General features: G+C 58.5%; 1 protein-coding gene and 1 long non-coding RNA gene across 5 annotated transcripts in view; one reads left to right on the top strand and one right to left on the bottom strand.

Annotated features, from left to right (window-relative positions):
- The window catches only part of ZDHHC14 (zDHHC palmitoyltransferase 14), a 261,769-nt gene extending 256,268 nt beyond the window's left edge, over positions 1–5,501 (top strand). For 3 of the 4 annotated variants that reach the window (XM_002714972.6, XM_070073342.2, XM_070073339.2), the window contains exon 9: positions 4,387–5,501. In XM_002714972.6, the coding sequence (XP_002715018.4) occupies positions 4,387–4,788 (402 nt within the window). In that variant the 3' untranslated portion in view covers positions 4,789–5,501. The remainder of the gene's footprint in view (positions 1–4,386) is intronic. The other variant, XM_070073338.2, reaches the window with a different exon arrangement.
- On the bottom strand, positions 5,021–11,831 carry LOC149126401 (uncharacterized). Its single transcript, XR_016234455.1, has 2 exons — positions 8,398–11,831; positions 5,021–7,664 (listed from the first exon to the last, which is right to left on the bottom strand). It is a non-coding gene; the product is annotated as an uncharacterized LOC149126401 (long non-coding RNA).
- Between the last annotated feature and the right edge of the window lie 825 nt (positions 11,832–12,656).

The following is a 12,656-nucleotide window of genomic DNA, read 5'->3' as shown; positions in this document are numbered from 1 at the left end:
GATAACTGAAGGAGACGCTTTGCAAGTAGCCAGAGCTGAGCCCTCCACTCGGTGGGGGATGGCAGCGAGCAGGTGCGCGCTCAGGGCTCCAGCTTGGACGCTGTGACGTCCAGAGCCCGCAAGTGCTGCTGCCGTAACCCCAGCTGTCCCTTCTGTCACCTGAGTGCCTGTGGGTGCCCAGGGAGCCTGACCAGGGTTGTGTAGAGATAACCCCAGTGCTCGGGGGTGGGGGTTCACTGTTGCTGTTTGCCTCGCTGTTGGCTCTCACGGTCACCTTAGGACTGGGAGGTCCCTTCTAGGATGGCGTGGACACGCACGGTCCAGTGTCTGCTGCACTTGCCTCAGGGGCAGCATCAGGGTCACCATTGCTGGCACTTGCGGCCACATCAGCGCTGGAATCTGTTTTAGAAAATCATTCACTCTGTGTACTCACCCTAAGGTCTGCTGCATTTACATCCACCTTAACCCAGTGCTGGCACAGGACTAAACCAGCGGTTGCCTGACTATTACACTCGTGTTCCAGAACTCTGCACACCGAATCTGGAAAATCAGGGACAGCAGGCAAGCGTAGCTTCCGCAACCTGCAGTGACACAGCGAAATAAGAACAAGACGCCCTCCTCCTGACTTCGCTCTGCACGTCAGGTGGACTTTGGGAGTCTGTGGCTTGTGGGGACGGAACGAGTATTCGGAAGACCCCAGCACAAGGCCAGAGCCTCACAACCAGGCAGGAGTGAACGAGGCCCAGCTCCAGGACTTTAGACGGAATCAGAGCAAAAGAGGGAAACCACGTCACTCCGGCCATTTAGAAACTGGCCGGCTTTGCTCTTCGCGTTTAATCAGCAGACGAGGTTCACTTCAGACCAAAAGTCAGCCGAGGGTGAAACCAGACACATTCCAACATGAGCCATTTGACTGGGAAATCTGCAGGAACAAAAAGCGATCTCTCTTTGCTTAGAAATGCAACCTTGAGGGCGGGCGAAGGCCTGTGACATCAGGGCATCCGGCACAGATGTCTTTAAAGGTTGTTTTGGGGCTGGGAGCCTGAATTTCTCAGTTTGCTGTTCACAGGAGATGGACCGTCCCTGCAAGAACAATCCGGGAGCTTGATGTTTTCCCCTCAAGATTATGTAACTGAATCCATCAGTGAAGGCAGGGCCCCGGCTGGCTTCTCGGTATTGGCTGGAACGCGCCGCCCGCCACCAAATCCTGAGCAAAAGCGAGCAGGGATGTCTCCCTCTGCTGGTGGGAGACTGAACTGTCTTCAGAGGAAAAGCCAGCGAGGCGAGGTAGTGGAGTAAGAGGAAACAGGTTCAAAGTGAGACAAAGCAGAGGAGAGGAGAGAGAGGGTAGGACAGGTGGGGAAGTGGGAGAGAAGCCAATACGGGGAAAGCGAGCAGAATTGATGAGGCCAGAGGGGCATCAAGTAGGGAAATCAGAAGGGGTTCGATGAGAATTAGAAGCGAAGGTTAAAGAACGGAAGGAGCAGAGGTACCACAGGAACCCCGGAGACCCTGGCCGTTTCCTCGTAGGTTCCCGAGTGGGTGTTGAGACGCCGGAGGTCCGTCCGCCCTTCGTCCCTGGCCTTTGCAAGGTGGAAGATGACCACTCACCGTGACGTTTTAGATATCCCCAGATCTTTGGATCTCTGAGTGTCTTTCTAAGACGGAGGAGTTCAGTGCAGACGGAGTTGGGGTGGGGAGCATTCTGCATTCCAGCGGGCAGGGCGTGGTGTCGCGTCTGGTGAGCGGCTGAGTCCTGGGCTCAGCCGGCCGCTGCGGGCCCGTGCGTGAGTGAGCAGTGACTGGAATCAGGGTGAATGTGCCCAGCTATTTTCAAGGTTATGGGATGCATGAGGATTTCGACTCTCGGGGTCTAAATAAATACCTCGTGGGTATCCCGGCCACCAGCCCCCTCTGGGGAGAGTGCAGAAAGCAAGTTAATTACACCGCAGGGAGACACCCCACCTATACTGGGTCAGTCTAAGTAGAGGAGGTGCTGAAAGGTCAAGTTCAGAATAGCCCCTTGGAAGGATTTCTGAGTGACTGCTAGATTTCTACAGTGACCTGGCTTGGGCTTAGCTTCCTCCTTCACCTGCATTTTGTCCTTTTTTCATTGTTAAGCCCGTTGATAGACCGGTGAGGGTTTTCGCCCGGGGCCCTAGGCAGCGAGGCTGCTGCAGTGTTGGCTGCCATTGCCACAGAGTCGTGAGTCTGGCGCTGGCGTGGGCAGGAGTGCACATAGCTGGGGCCTGGCTGGGGCTGGAGACAGGATGCAGGGTGGGGCCCGGGAGGGCGTTGGGCCAGTCCACCCCTCACTCGGGCTGTGCTCTGCTTAGGATGTCTGCCGCCGAGTCTCCGAAGGCACCTCCTGCCCCACTCCCACAAACACCTGCTGTCTGGAACTCCCCTGACCACTGCTGGGTTCTGCTGGGTGCCCAGGGGCTCTGAGCGAGGCTTAGGTGGGAGGGGAGCCATCAGGGTAGAGGAAAAGGATGGCTGATGGGGTGTACACGTAGAAGAAAGAACATGAGCGGAGGGGAGGAAGCGGAGGGCGGGGAGGGTAAGGGGAGCCCGCCTCACCCCCTCACTCGAACTGCGTGACCTTGGCCGTCTTCCGAGTCTGGGAGCCACTCAGCAGTACTTGGACTGATCCCTAAAAGAGCATTTGCCAATTCGTTTTCAATAATAATAATCACGAAAGGCTGTCTCCAGGCCAGCAGAGACCTGCACATCTAATCTGTAGTTCCTTGTTCCTGGGAGCTGGCACCACGGCCTGGACAGACACCGTTAGGACGAGGGAGGGCTCCGGAAGGCAAGGTCGGAAACCGGATTCCGCCAGCAGGAAAGGCCCTGGATCCTGAGCTGGGTTCATTGGCAAGGCCCCGGGCTCAGAGGCCGCCCTGCAGGAAGTCCACCAGCAAGAGCCCTAACGGAGGATTCCCGTAGAACATCGTTTGCCAAGCACAGCCGGTCCCAGCCCCAGCAGAGCCACCTGCACTGGCTGTTTGGCCAGCGAGGCTGCTCTCGCCCGTGGAGCAGAGCCGAGCAGCCTGCCCAGGCCCTGGTGACCGCGGGTGACGGCCTTCCTGCTCCCCCTCGCCCTGAGCTGAGAACCCCTGCTGGGACTGCCGGTGGCAGGAGAGCTGGGAGGGCCCCAGTCCCAAGCAACAGTGCACAGTCCTGCAGTAACCCTCGAGTTCCGGCCAAGAGGCTAAGGACACTGACGAAGCAGCCGCTGTCTTGGGCAGACGCCCAGCTCCCCTGAGCCCAGGTGTCCCTCTGCACAGAGGTAAACGGGAAGAAACAGGGTGGGCACCCAGCTTACTGCTGCAGCATGGAGTCACCCGTGCCCTCCTGGCACCTGGACCCCTGCCTCCCTGGGACCAGAGCTGGCAAGGTCCCACACAGGCTCACGTTTACCGTCCCCAGATCGGACCCCTCCGATGTCCTCAGAGCTGTCAGGGACCCCCATCTGCAAGCTGGGACTGTGTGTGTGTGCCCAGCGGGGAAAATGTCCCCAAGACGTGAGATGGATGCCATGCGACTCACAACACTGAGAAGAGGAAGTGGTCTTCTGCGGTGCCCACAGAACACACACACACACATGCACAAACACACACACCCACACACACCCGTGTGGCCCAGAAGCTGATAGAGTTCCAGCAGCAGGGAGCCAGGCGGCTCCACAGCAGTCGGCTCCTGTTGTCCCTGGTGCTGGCTTTCCTTTTTGGGGTGAAACAAGCATGAACTCGACCGTGTTGGCGATGTTTACACATGCGGCGTGGCGGTACCGAGTCGCAGGTGCAGCCCTCACCACCGGCCGCTCCCCAGTGCCCGTTCAGCGCTCACGTCGCACCCCGCTGCCCTCGCTGTCTCCATGGGGCCCCGCTCCGTGGACTCAGACGCACTTCCTGCTCCTGGCGTCTTTGGCCTAGTGCGATGTCCCCCGGGCCCGCCTGGCGTGGGGATCTTGCACTGTAGGGAAATAGCAGGCCGGGTGTAGCCCCTCGGCTGTGGTGGACAGTTAGGTTGTGCTGCTGTGAGTGTGGTGTTCAGTGTGCAAGAAATAGCCGCCCTCAGACTGCTGCCGGTGCCTGGACTCTGTCCATGGGCTTGCTTGAGACTGGGGACAAAGGCCACGGCGTCCTAGCCTGCAGCTGCAGCCACTCCCTGTAGGCCGACAGGTGCTATCGTATCTGAGTAGGGTGTCCAGGTGCCGGGTGCTGTTGGCCACATGCCCGGGGTAGGTGGGGGGTGGGGTCTGTCCAGATGCATGCGGGCTATGCTCGGCTCCCGCCTCTGCCTGGCCCAGGCCTCACTAACAGTGTCTCTTTTCTCGCACCCCGCCCTGGCCTCCTCCTTTGCCGGCTCCTGCGGCTTCTCCAGTGCGACCAAGACCAGTGCATTCAGAGCACCAAATTCGTTTTGCAGGCCGCAGCCACGCCCCTGCTGCAGAGCGAGCCCAGCCTCACCAGCGACGAGCTGCACCTGTCGGGGAAGCCCGGCCTGGGCACGCCCTGCGCCAGCCTGACGCTGGGCCAGCCCACGCCGCCCTCCTCCATGCCCAACCTGGCCACCGAGGCCACGCTGGCCGACATCCTGCCCCTGAAGGAAGAGCACGGGGGCCACCAGTTCCTGACCCCCGACGAGGCGCCCTCACCGCCCCGGATGCTGGCGGCCGGCAGCCCCCTGGCACACAGCCGCACCATGCACGTGCTGGGCCTGGCCAGCCAGGACGCACTGCACGAGGACTCGGTGCGCGGCCTGGTGAAGCTCAGCTCCGTGTGAGCTGCCGGGCCGGCCCTGGGACTGCGTGACAGGTGCAGCGGGACAGCCCCAGCGGGGCACAGAGACCACTTGGATGAGGGCAGGCCCAGCCCGGCCAGGGGGTGCTCAGAGCTTGGTTTTATTTGAATTTTCTTCTCCACCCAGAGCGCTTGGACGAACATGAGCGGACACATGGCTGTGCCCGGGGACTGCGGGGGCTGCAGGGTGGGCCTGGGGAGGAGGAGCCGAGTCTGGGCGGAAGCCCCGGGACGATCCGCTGCGGACGGCTCCTGGCACTTGTGGCCGAATGCCCTTGCCCTTGTGTGTCGCGAGGCTCCTGCTATTGGAATAGACACGCCGTTCCGTTCGTTCCTGAGAAAACGCCACACCTAAAGGGCACCACACCGCCCCGCCGTGGGGCTGCATGCCGGCCAGAGCCCGTCCCACAGCCGTGTCGGTGCCCGAAGGCGGCGCTGCGCCCTCGCTCCCCTCTCTCTCCGATGCTGTGGACTCTCAAGTGCTGTTTTGTCAGAAAGCAGTGCAGCAGACCGAGCCTCCGGGCGACGCCAGTGCCACCACTTACTTACAGCTTGTTGCACTCAGTGAGGTGTGGACGGGGCCTCCCGGGCTGCCTGGCCTTCTGTCCTGTAGTTAGGTAGCTGTCCCTCGGCCGCCCCCACCGTGTGTGACCAGCCTTCCCAGGACAGCCAATAAACCTCGCCCTCTGTTACTTAGGACCTGCGTGGGGTTGTGCTTGACAATAGGCTGATCGCCATCCGATGGCCTGTGCACACTTCGTTCTTTTGGGTGTTTTTTTTTTTTTAAAGGGTGACATACTTGAAAGGCAGAGTTATAGAGAGAGAAAGGTCTTCTTCCATCTGCTGGCTCATTCCCCCAAATGGCCACAACGGCCAGGGCTGGGCCAGGAGGAAGCCAGGAGCCTGGATCATCACCCGGGTCTCCCATGCAGGTGCAAGGGCCCAAGCATTTGGGCCATCTTCCACTGCTTTCCCCGGCACATTAGCAGGGAGCTGGATCAGAAGTGGAACAGCTGGGGTGTGAACTGGTGCCCGTATGGGATGCCAGAGACAGGTTGCAGCTTTACCTGCCATACCGCCATGCCGGCCCAAGTCCGTTCTCACTGAAGTCTACCTGTTGAGTGGGCCAAGAACTTTCTGAACTCAGATGAGAGACTCACTTTCCATCAGTCTCCCCAACTCCATCCCTTTCTCCTCTCCTCCCCCTCCCTTTCCCTCTTCCTCTTTTCCTCTATCTCTTCCCCCCTCTCCCTCTCTCTCATTCCCCTCTCCCTCACTCTCTCCCTCTTCCTCTATCTCTGTTTCTCTCCTCTGCCTCTCTCTCCCTCTCACCATCTCTCTCTCCCTGTCTCTCTCCCCCTCTCTTTTCTTCTATCTCTGCCCCCTCCCTCTCTCCTCTCTCTCCCTCTCTCTTCTCTCCTCTCTCTCTCCCTCTCTCTTTCCCTCTCTCTGGTTTTGCTTTCTTTGCCTTAGCCATCTCTTTGGCGCAGTGTCAGGTGGCCACACAGAAGTGCACATGGGCTGGGGACAGGGGGCGGGGGATCCTTGGGGCAAGGGCACCATGGTCACTGAGCCTCACAAGCCAGTCTGGGGCCCCAGGGCAGGTGTTAGAAAATGAGAAGGCAGCTGAAGGTGTGGGCTGAGCGCCTGTGGCTCTGCAGTCACCAGACACGGATCAGCAGAAGAAGTTACCTTGTCCCCTGGGAGGCAGCCGCAGGGACTCAGCCACTGCTCTCCTGGCCTCTCTGCAGATGATAGCCCACAGCCAAATCCGCTGTAGTTCAAAATCATGCTCGTGTCCCTTCCAGCCATGTGAGAGACGAGATGCATTGATCATTCACACAAGGAACCCCAAATGATTTAAACTTATGGGAAAAAGGCCATTTGAGTAAAGGCAAATTAACAAGAGCAAGAATGGGGAAGAAAGGCACCATGCCAAGCTTTATGGGGTGTAATACCAACTCTCTGAGGGTCAAACAATAATTTGTGTTGAAACACCCCGCAGAATTCTCGCACCACGGTGTCTGAGCCATCTTGGTGCTCCCTACTATCTGTGTGGATAGGAAATGGGAGAGTGGATCGTGCGTAGCTGTTTCCTGGGCCTGCTGAATACCTGCAGCCTGCAATAAGGAAAGCAGGGTCCTCCCCACACAACCTCAGCCACAGGGACTCGGACGTGCGTGTGCCCGGGAGCACAGCGACCACCCCCGAGGGACCGTCCACAGGTTCCCCAACCATCCTGCTCCCGAGAGACCCCAGGAGCGAGCTGGCCCTGAGAAGAGAAGGTGACTCAGCCTCTGATGTCACATGAGGCCCAGTCCGTCTCCAGGTCCCACCCCGGAAGACATGGCCAGTGGTCTCTGCAGCCCGTCCACCGCGGCCGTCGCCAGTGTCACAGCGGCCGGTCTCCTGTGCCCACCCTTCTCCCCAGCCCCTGAGGACAGCCCGGGAAGCCAGGATCATTCACTTGCCTTCAGGTGACGAAGCTCTGCGTGGTGTCGCTGCACCGGGGGCTGTAACAATGAGGGCACTGGGCACTTTGGAGAAAGGAGTCAAGGCCATGGAGGGTCAAGAGGGAGACGGACTTGAACGGGCCAATGCTGAGACGGTGATCTGGAGGACCTTGAGCCGAGAGGGGCCCACAGCCCTTTCCTCTGTGACTTGGGGAACAACGTGGAAGCAGGAATGAGAGCTCGCCCGCAGGACCCCCGAGTGGGGTGGGAGGGTGGTCCGGGGGGGAGGGCACCGTGTCTCCCAGCAGCTGAGGGTGTCCTCGCGTGCACACGGTGGGGTTGAGCGGACCCGTCTAGCTGTGGCTGAGACCTGACACTTCTCAATTCTCTCCACGTGGTGCCGAGGCTGCATCCAGCCAGGGGAAAGAAGACAAATGCTTTACCAGGCTATCAGAGCTGGGCTGTTATCAAACACACACACACACGCACTCTGATTCATCTGCTCCCATTCTCCGGGGAGTGGGCGGGGCACCTTGCTGCAGGGAGCCGCGTGCCCTGCTTCCAGGAAGGGGCCGGGACCTGTGGCCCTGGCTGGGGAGAAGCAGCTGGTGTGCGTGCTGCCCTCGGCTGAACGCTCATTCCAGCGTTCAGATGTGCTCACTCGGGCCCGAGACAGTGATGCTGTTGCCCACCCCAAGCCAGCCAGGTGCCTCTCTGGCCCAAGTGGCACCAAGGAGGGTCTTCCCGTGCACTGGAGTCTTCGCCTGTCACTTCTAGAATTCCCGACGGGCTCAGAGGGAGTTGGGAACACCATTGTGCGAGCCGTCTTCCAGCTGGGCCCTGAGTGGGCCGCACCCCTCTGTGGTTCTGAAAACCGCTCAGCACCTCCTGCCCCGGGCTGGGGGCCTTCTGATCTGATCCAACAACAAGGAGAAAGTTTCCCTAAATAAGAGCACTGCGGCTGGTGGTGGCGTCTCCAGGGACCTCCTAGGACGGGACCAGTCAGCGGCTTTAGAAGGGCACAGCCTGGCGGGCTGCTCCCTGGGGACCTCCATCTCCCACCCACCCCAGTACACCCTGCTCTTCAGCGTTCATCCCACACACGCACCCCTGCATGCCAGTCACCACCCACTTCTCACCTCCACTTCAGGGTGTGAGTTTGCGGGAGGACGAGGGGGTTTGCACCCGTGAACGTAGGCATCTCTCCCCACAGGGACCCTGTGGGGCCCGTTGAGTTCTTGACCAGGCCAGGAGAGAATAACGGGGAACAGCTGTTGGCTGTGCGCTTCTCATGACTGCCTTACACCTGTTTTGAAGCTGAGCCCAAATGAAATTGATGTTTACATTTTTTATTAAGTACACATGAGTTGTGGGACTCTAGCGTATTCTTGTCCAAAAACAGAATTGAAGAAGCTTTCTCATTCCTCCGGCCGCCCCCACCTGTTCTGGAGGCCTGTGGATGCAGTCTGTGCTGCTGCCTTCCCTCATTAAAAACCGCCTCTGAGTTCCCAGAAAACCTCAATCTCTCTCTCTCTCCCTCTCTCTCTCTCCTCTCTCTCTCTCTCTCTTTGTGTGTGTGTGTGTGTGTGTGTGTGAAAGAATAAGTTATCATCGAAATAGCAAACGTGCTGCAGTGTCTTTTTCTTTCAGATACCTGGCAGAGAGGCTGGTAGTTTGTAGTTCAGGATCCCTCTCGCCGTCTGCCCGCTGTCCGTGGTCCTGAAGACACAGCCAAGATGGATTTTCTTTCTTTTTTTTTTTTTTTTAAATTATTTTATTTATTTGAAAGAGTTACAGAGAGAGGTAGAGCCAGAGAGAGAGAGAGAGAGAGAGAGAGAGAGAGAGGCCCCCCATCTGCTGGTTCACTCTCCAATTGGCCACAATGGCTGGAGCTGCGCCAATCCGAAGCCAGGAGCCTCTTCCGGGTCTCCCACATGGGCGCAGGGGCCCAAGGACCTGGGCCATCCTCCACCGCCCTCCCAGGCCACAGCAGAGAGCTGGATCGGAAATGGAGCAGCTGGGACTCGAACCGGCGTCCATATGGGATGCCGGCACTGCAGCTGGAGGTTCCACCCACCACGCCACAGCGCCAACCCCGCCAAGATGGATTTTCAAAAACAAGCGGTTAGTGCACTAATCCAGCCGTTGAAAGTAATGGGGAGATGGAAGATGAGATTGCTTCTCGAGCAGCTCCATTTGCAGCTGCCACAAAACCAGGTAAATGCCTTCATCTGGAATCGCTGTCCAGTGCCCTTAACCCCCCCGGAATCACATTCAGGGCGGATTGGAGGCAGACGACATGCTGCGCTCTTGCTAAGGTTTCTGCTCCAGTCGCTGACGCAACTCTCGTTTGCCCTCCTGATCGGCCGGGGGCCCCGCCCACACACGGGCTCACACACAATCTGCGTGAATGGAGAAGGTTTTAGCTGCAAAAAGAAAAGAGTTGACGCCTTGCTCACTTTTGCTCGAGCGTTCTGGGTTGGTGTTTCACTGCAGGTAAACATTTTCGCACGAACAAGGGGAAAGAGAAGCATTTTCCACTCCGTTGATACAAAGCCCCCAGTCTGAATGGTGGTGTATATATGTACAGGACACTGTGTGTTTTCTGAGAGATGTATGCTTATTTAAGTGCCTTTCCTGTCCTAATCAATGCCTGCAGAATTGATCTTAAACCTGAACTGAATTAAGGAAGCATTTTGCTTCTTCAATAAAAGCTGCTAATGGCGTAACATGTAAACCTCTGTCTTTGTAAGGTAGACATGGTGCAGGTCCACGTGGTTTAGAGAAGAGTTGGATCGATTTGCATGTGGTGACCGTGTACTGGGGAGGCCCCCGTGTGGATGAGAGTGGGGCTTTCTGACCTCAGACACCCAGACTGGTTTCCTGCAGCCATGGTTCTCTACTTGCCATTGATGGCTTTCTAGCAGTACAGAAATTCACACCTCCTAAGTGTCGCTCCCCCATTCGCGGAGGAATGACACCAGACCCTGCGCTGTTCTTTTATCTGCTCGGCTCTTCCCGGGTTAGCTGCCGTTCCCTCACTCGTGAAGGAACGACGCCGTCCCAGGTTAGCTGCCGGCCCCCCGCCTCTGCGGAGGGGCAGCACCCCCCGCCGTTTTCGCTGCTTCTGCGGAGGAGCGGCACACCGCCGACCGGCTCTCTCGGGGGCTGCTCAGATGTTCCTCAGGTGTTCCTTCAGATGTTCCTGGTGCATGTTGTCTCTCTCCTCCTTTATAGTCCTCTTCCACCAATCCCAACTCTGCTACCCACACGCCGAGCACGCTGCTCTCCTCCAATCAGGAGCAGGATCAGCTCCTGCAGCTCATCAGTCAAACTGATGAGGCAGCTGCGTAGAGGTTGTTTGCTCCCTCTCAGCTCCATGTTGTGGGAGAGCAGATGCATAGAATAAGTCTTAATTCCAGTAACTTAGTCTAGTCTCAGTTGCTCCCCACACCTAAGCCCTTGCTCTGTGTCCCTCCCAGCACACACACAACCCCAACCTCACCATGTAGGAGCTGTGTTTGGCTGCTTGGAACAAAGTCCCCAAACAATGGCGGCTTAGGAAGAGGGTGCCTTTCCTGTCATGCAACACCTGTGCAGAGGGAGGCGACCCAGGGCCAGCCTGGTGGCCGCACCGTGTGACCAATGCCCTGGCTTCCTTCTCTCCTCTGTTCTGCTGTTATTGGTGCTGGCTTTCACCCTCAAGTTCCCTGCATGGTCATCAGGTCACTGCTGGAGCTCCAGCCAGCAAAGCCGTGTCCTCAGAAGGAACGGAGGCCACAGGGTAGGGCAAGCTGGGTGTGTGACTCTTGGGTTTCCAGAAACCCCGCCCGGATCTCTCCTGCATCAGAGTTCCCGACAGCCAAGGCGGGAAATGGGTGTTAGCTAGGTGTGTCACTGTACCAAGTATATGGGAGAAGAGGGGAAATTGGTACCCACAGAGTATCACAGTGATAACCAGCCTCTTCCCTTAGCGAGAGCGAGAGCGGGAGAGAGTGAGGCTGCAGCTTAAACGCTGTATTCATTTTCTCTACCGAAATACACTTTCATCCGTCTGCTGTCCCTTGCTGTTAGGGAGAGCTTCCTACAACAATGGGCATCCCATATGGGCGCCGATTCGAGACCCAGCTGCTCCACTTCCGATCCAGCTCTCTGCCCCAGCCTGGGAAAGCAGTGGAAGACGATAGCCCAAGTCCTTGAACCCCTGCTTGCTAACGTAGCCTTAGCCCCTTGGCCCTCCCAGGAACCTGCATCTGTTTCCCCTTGAAGTACTCGTTCCTCTGGTTGCCGGATGTCCTAAAAGGGTGACCCGTCCTCACCTCCACCTCCTCCACCCTTCACAGCCACTTCCAAGACAGCGCTGGCCCAGTTCACAGTGGCCTTGGCCTGTGGTCTCTCCGACCTCCCTGCGATATGGAGGTTGAGCGGGCTTTCTCCCGTGTTGGAGAAGGGTGAGCACGCAACTGGGCCCTCCGGCAGGCTCCTCCCCCTGCCTCCCAGTGCTCCCTCCCCGTGGCCTGGATTTGTTCCAGTTGGCACCTGTTTGCCTTCTGCTTCCTTCTCACACCCCCTAAATGAGGACTTGGGATGAGGCTTGGTTCCCCCCCCGCCGCCCTCCGCCCTCTGCTCTTCTCTCTCCCTTCCTCCTTGGCCCTGCTTAGACCCGTCTGTCTCCCTAGCACAGCCCACATCTAAACCAGCTGCCTGGCAGGCAGAGGGAGCCTGGCACCAGGCGGGGCTCCCCTGCTCTCCTCCGGCTGTCACTCAGCAGGCCGTGGCACCTGTGCACCTCCGCTGCCTCTCCTGCAGGGAGCGCCACTTCGCACTGGCCTCTGGGGTCCACTTGGACTTCCCATCATCAGCTGCAGCCCCAAACACTTAGGGTTGACTTCAGCATCTTTCTCCGGGGCTGCCGCATGCCCTGTGGAGACCCTCAACGCTCCCTCACTCTGCTACCGGTGAGGGGGCAAATCCTGCCCACCCCTCCCTCGGTGCCTGCCACGCCTGCCCTGTCATCAGTCTGCTGCCAACTTTACCTCCAGCCCTGAAGGTTAGGAGACCTGCAAGAGCACTCCTCCTCCCAGACCCCCCTCTGCCTCTCCCTCTCCTACAACCTGGAAAACTTCTCTCCCCCCACCACAGGGCCGGCACTGTGGTGTAGTGGGCTAAGCCTCTGACTGTGGCGCTGGCATTCCATACGGGTGCTGGTTTGAGACCCGGCTGCTCCACTTCCGATCCAGCTCTCTGCTGTGGCCTGGGAAAGCAGTAGAAGATGCCCAAGTCCTCGGGCCCCTGCACCTGCATGGGAGACCTGGAAGAAGCTCCTGGCTCCTAACTTCAGGTCAGCCCAGCTAGGGCTATTGTGCCCATTTGGGGAGTGAACCAGTGGATGGAAGAC

This window comes from Oryctolagus cuniculus, chromosome 5 (assembly GCF_051225735.1).
Source record: "Oryctolagus cuniculus isolate XC-2025 breed Fujian yellow rabbit chromosome 5, ASM5122573v1, whole genome shotgun sequence".
NCBI classification, from domain to species: domain Eukaryota; kingdom Metazoa; phylum Chordata; class Mammalia; order Lagomorpha; family Leporidae; genus Oryctolagus; species Oryctolagus cuniculus.
Note: the sequence above shows the minus strand (reverse complement) of the source record. Positions and strands in the feature narration are given on the sequence as shown.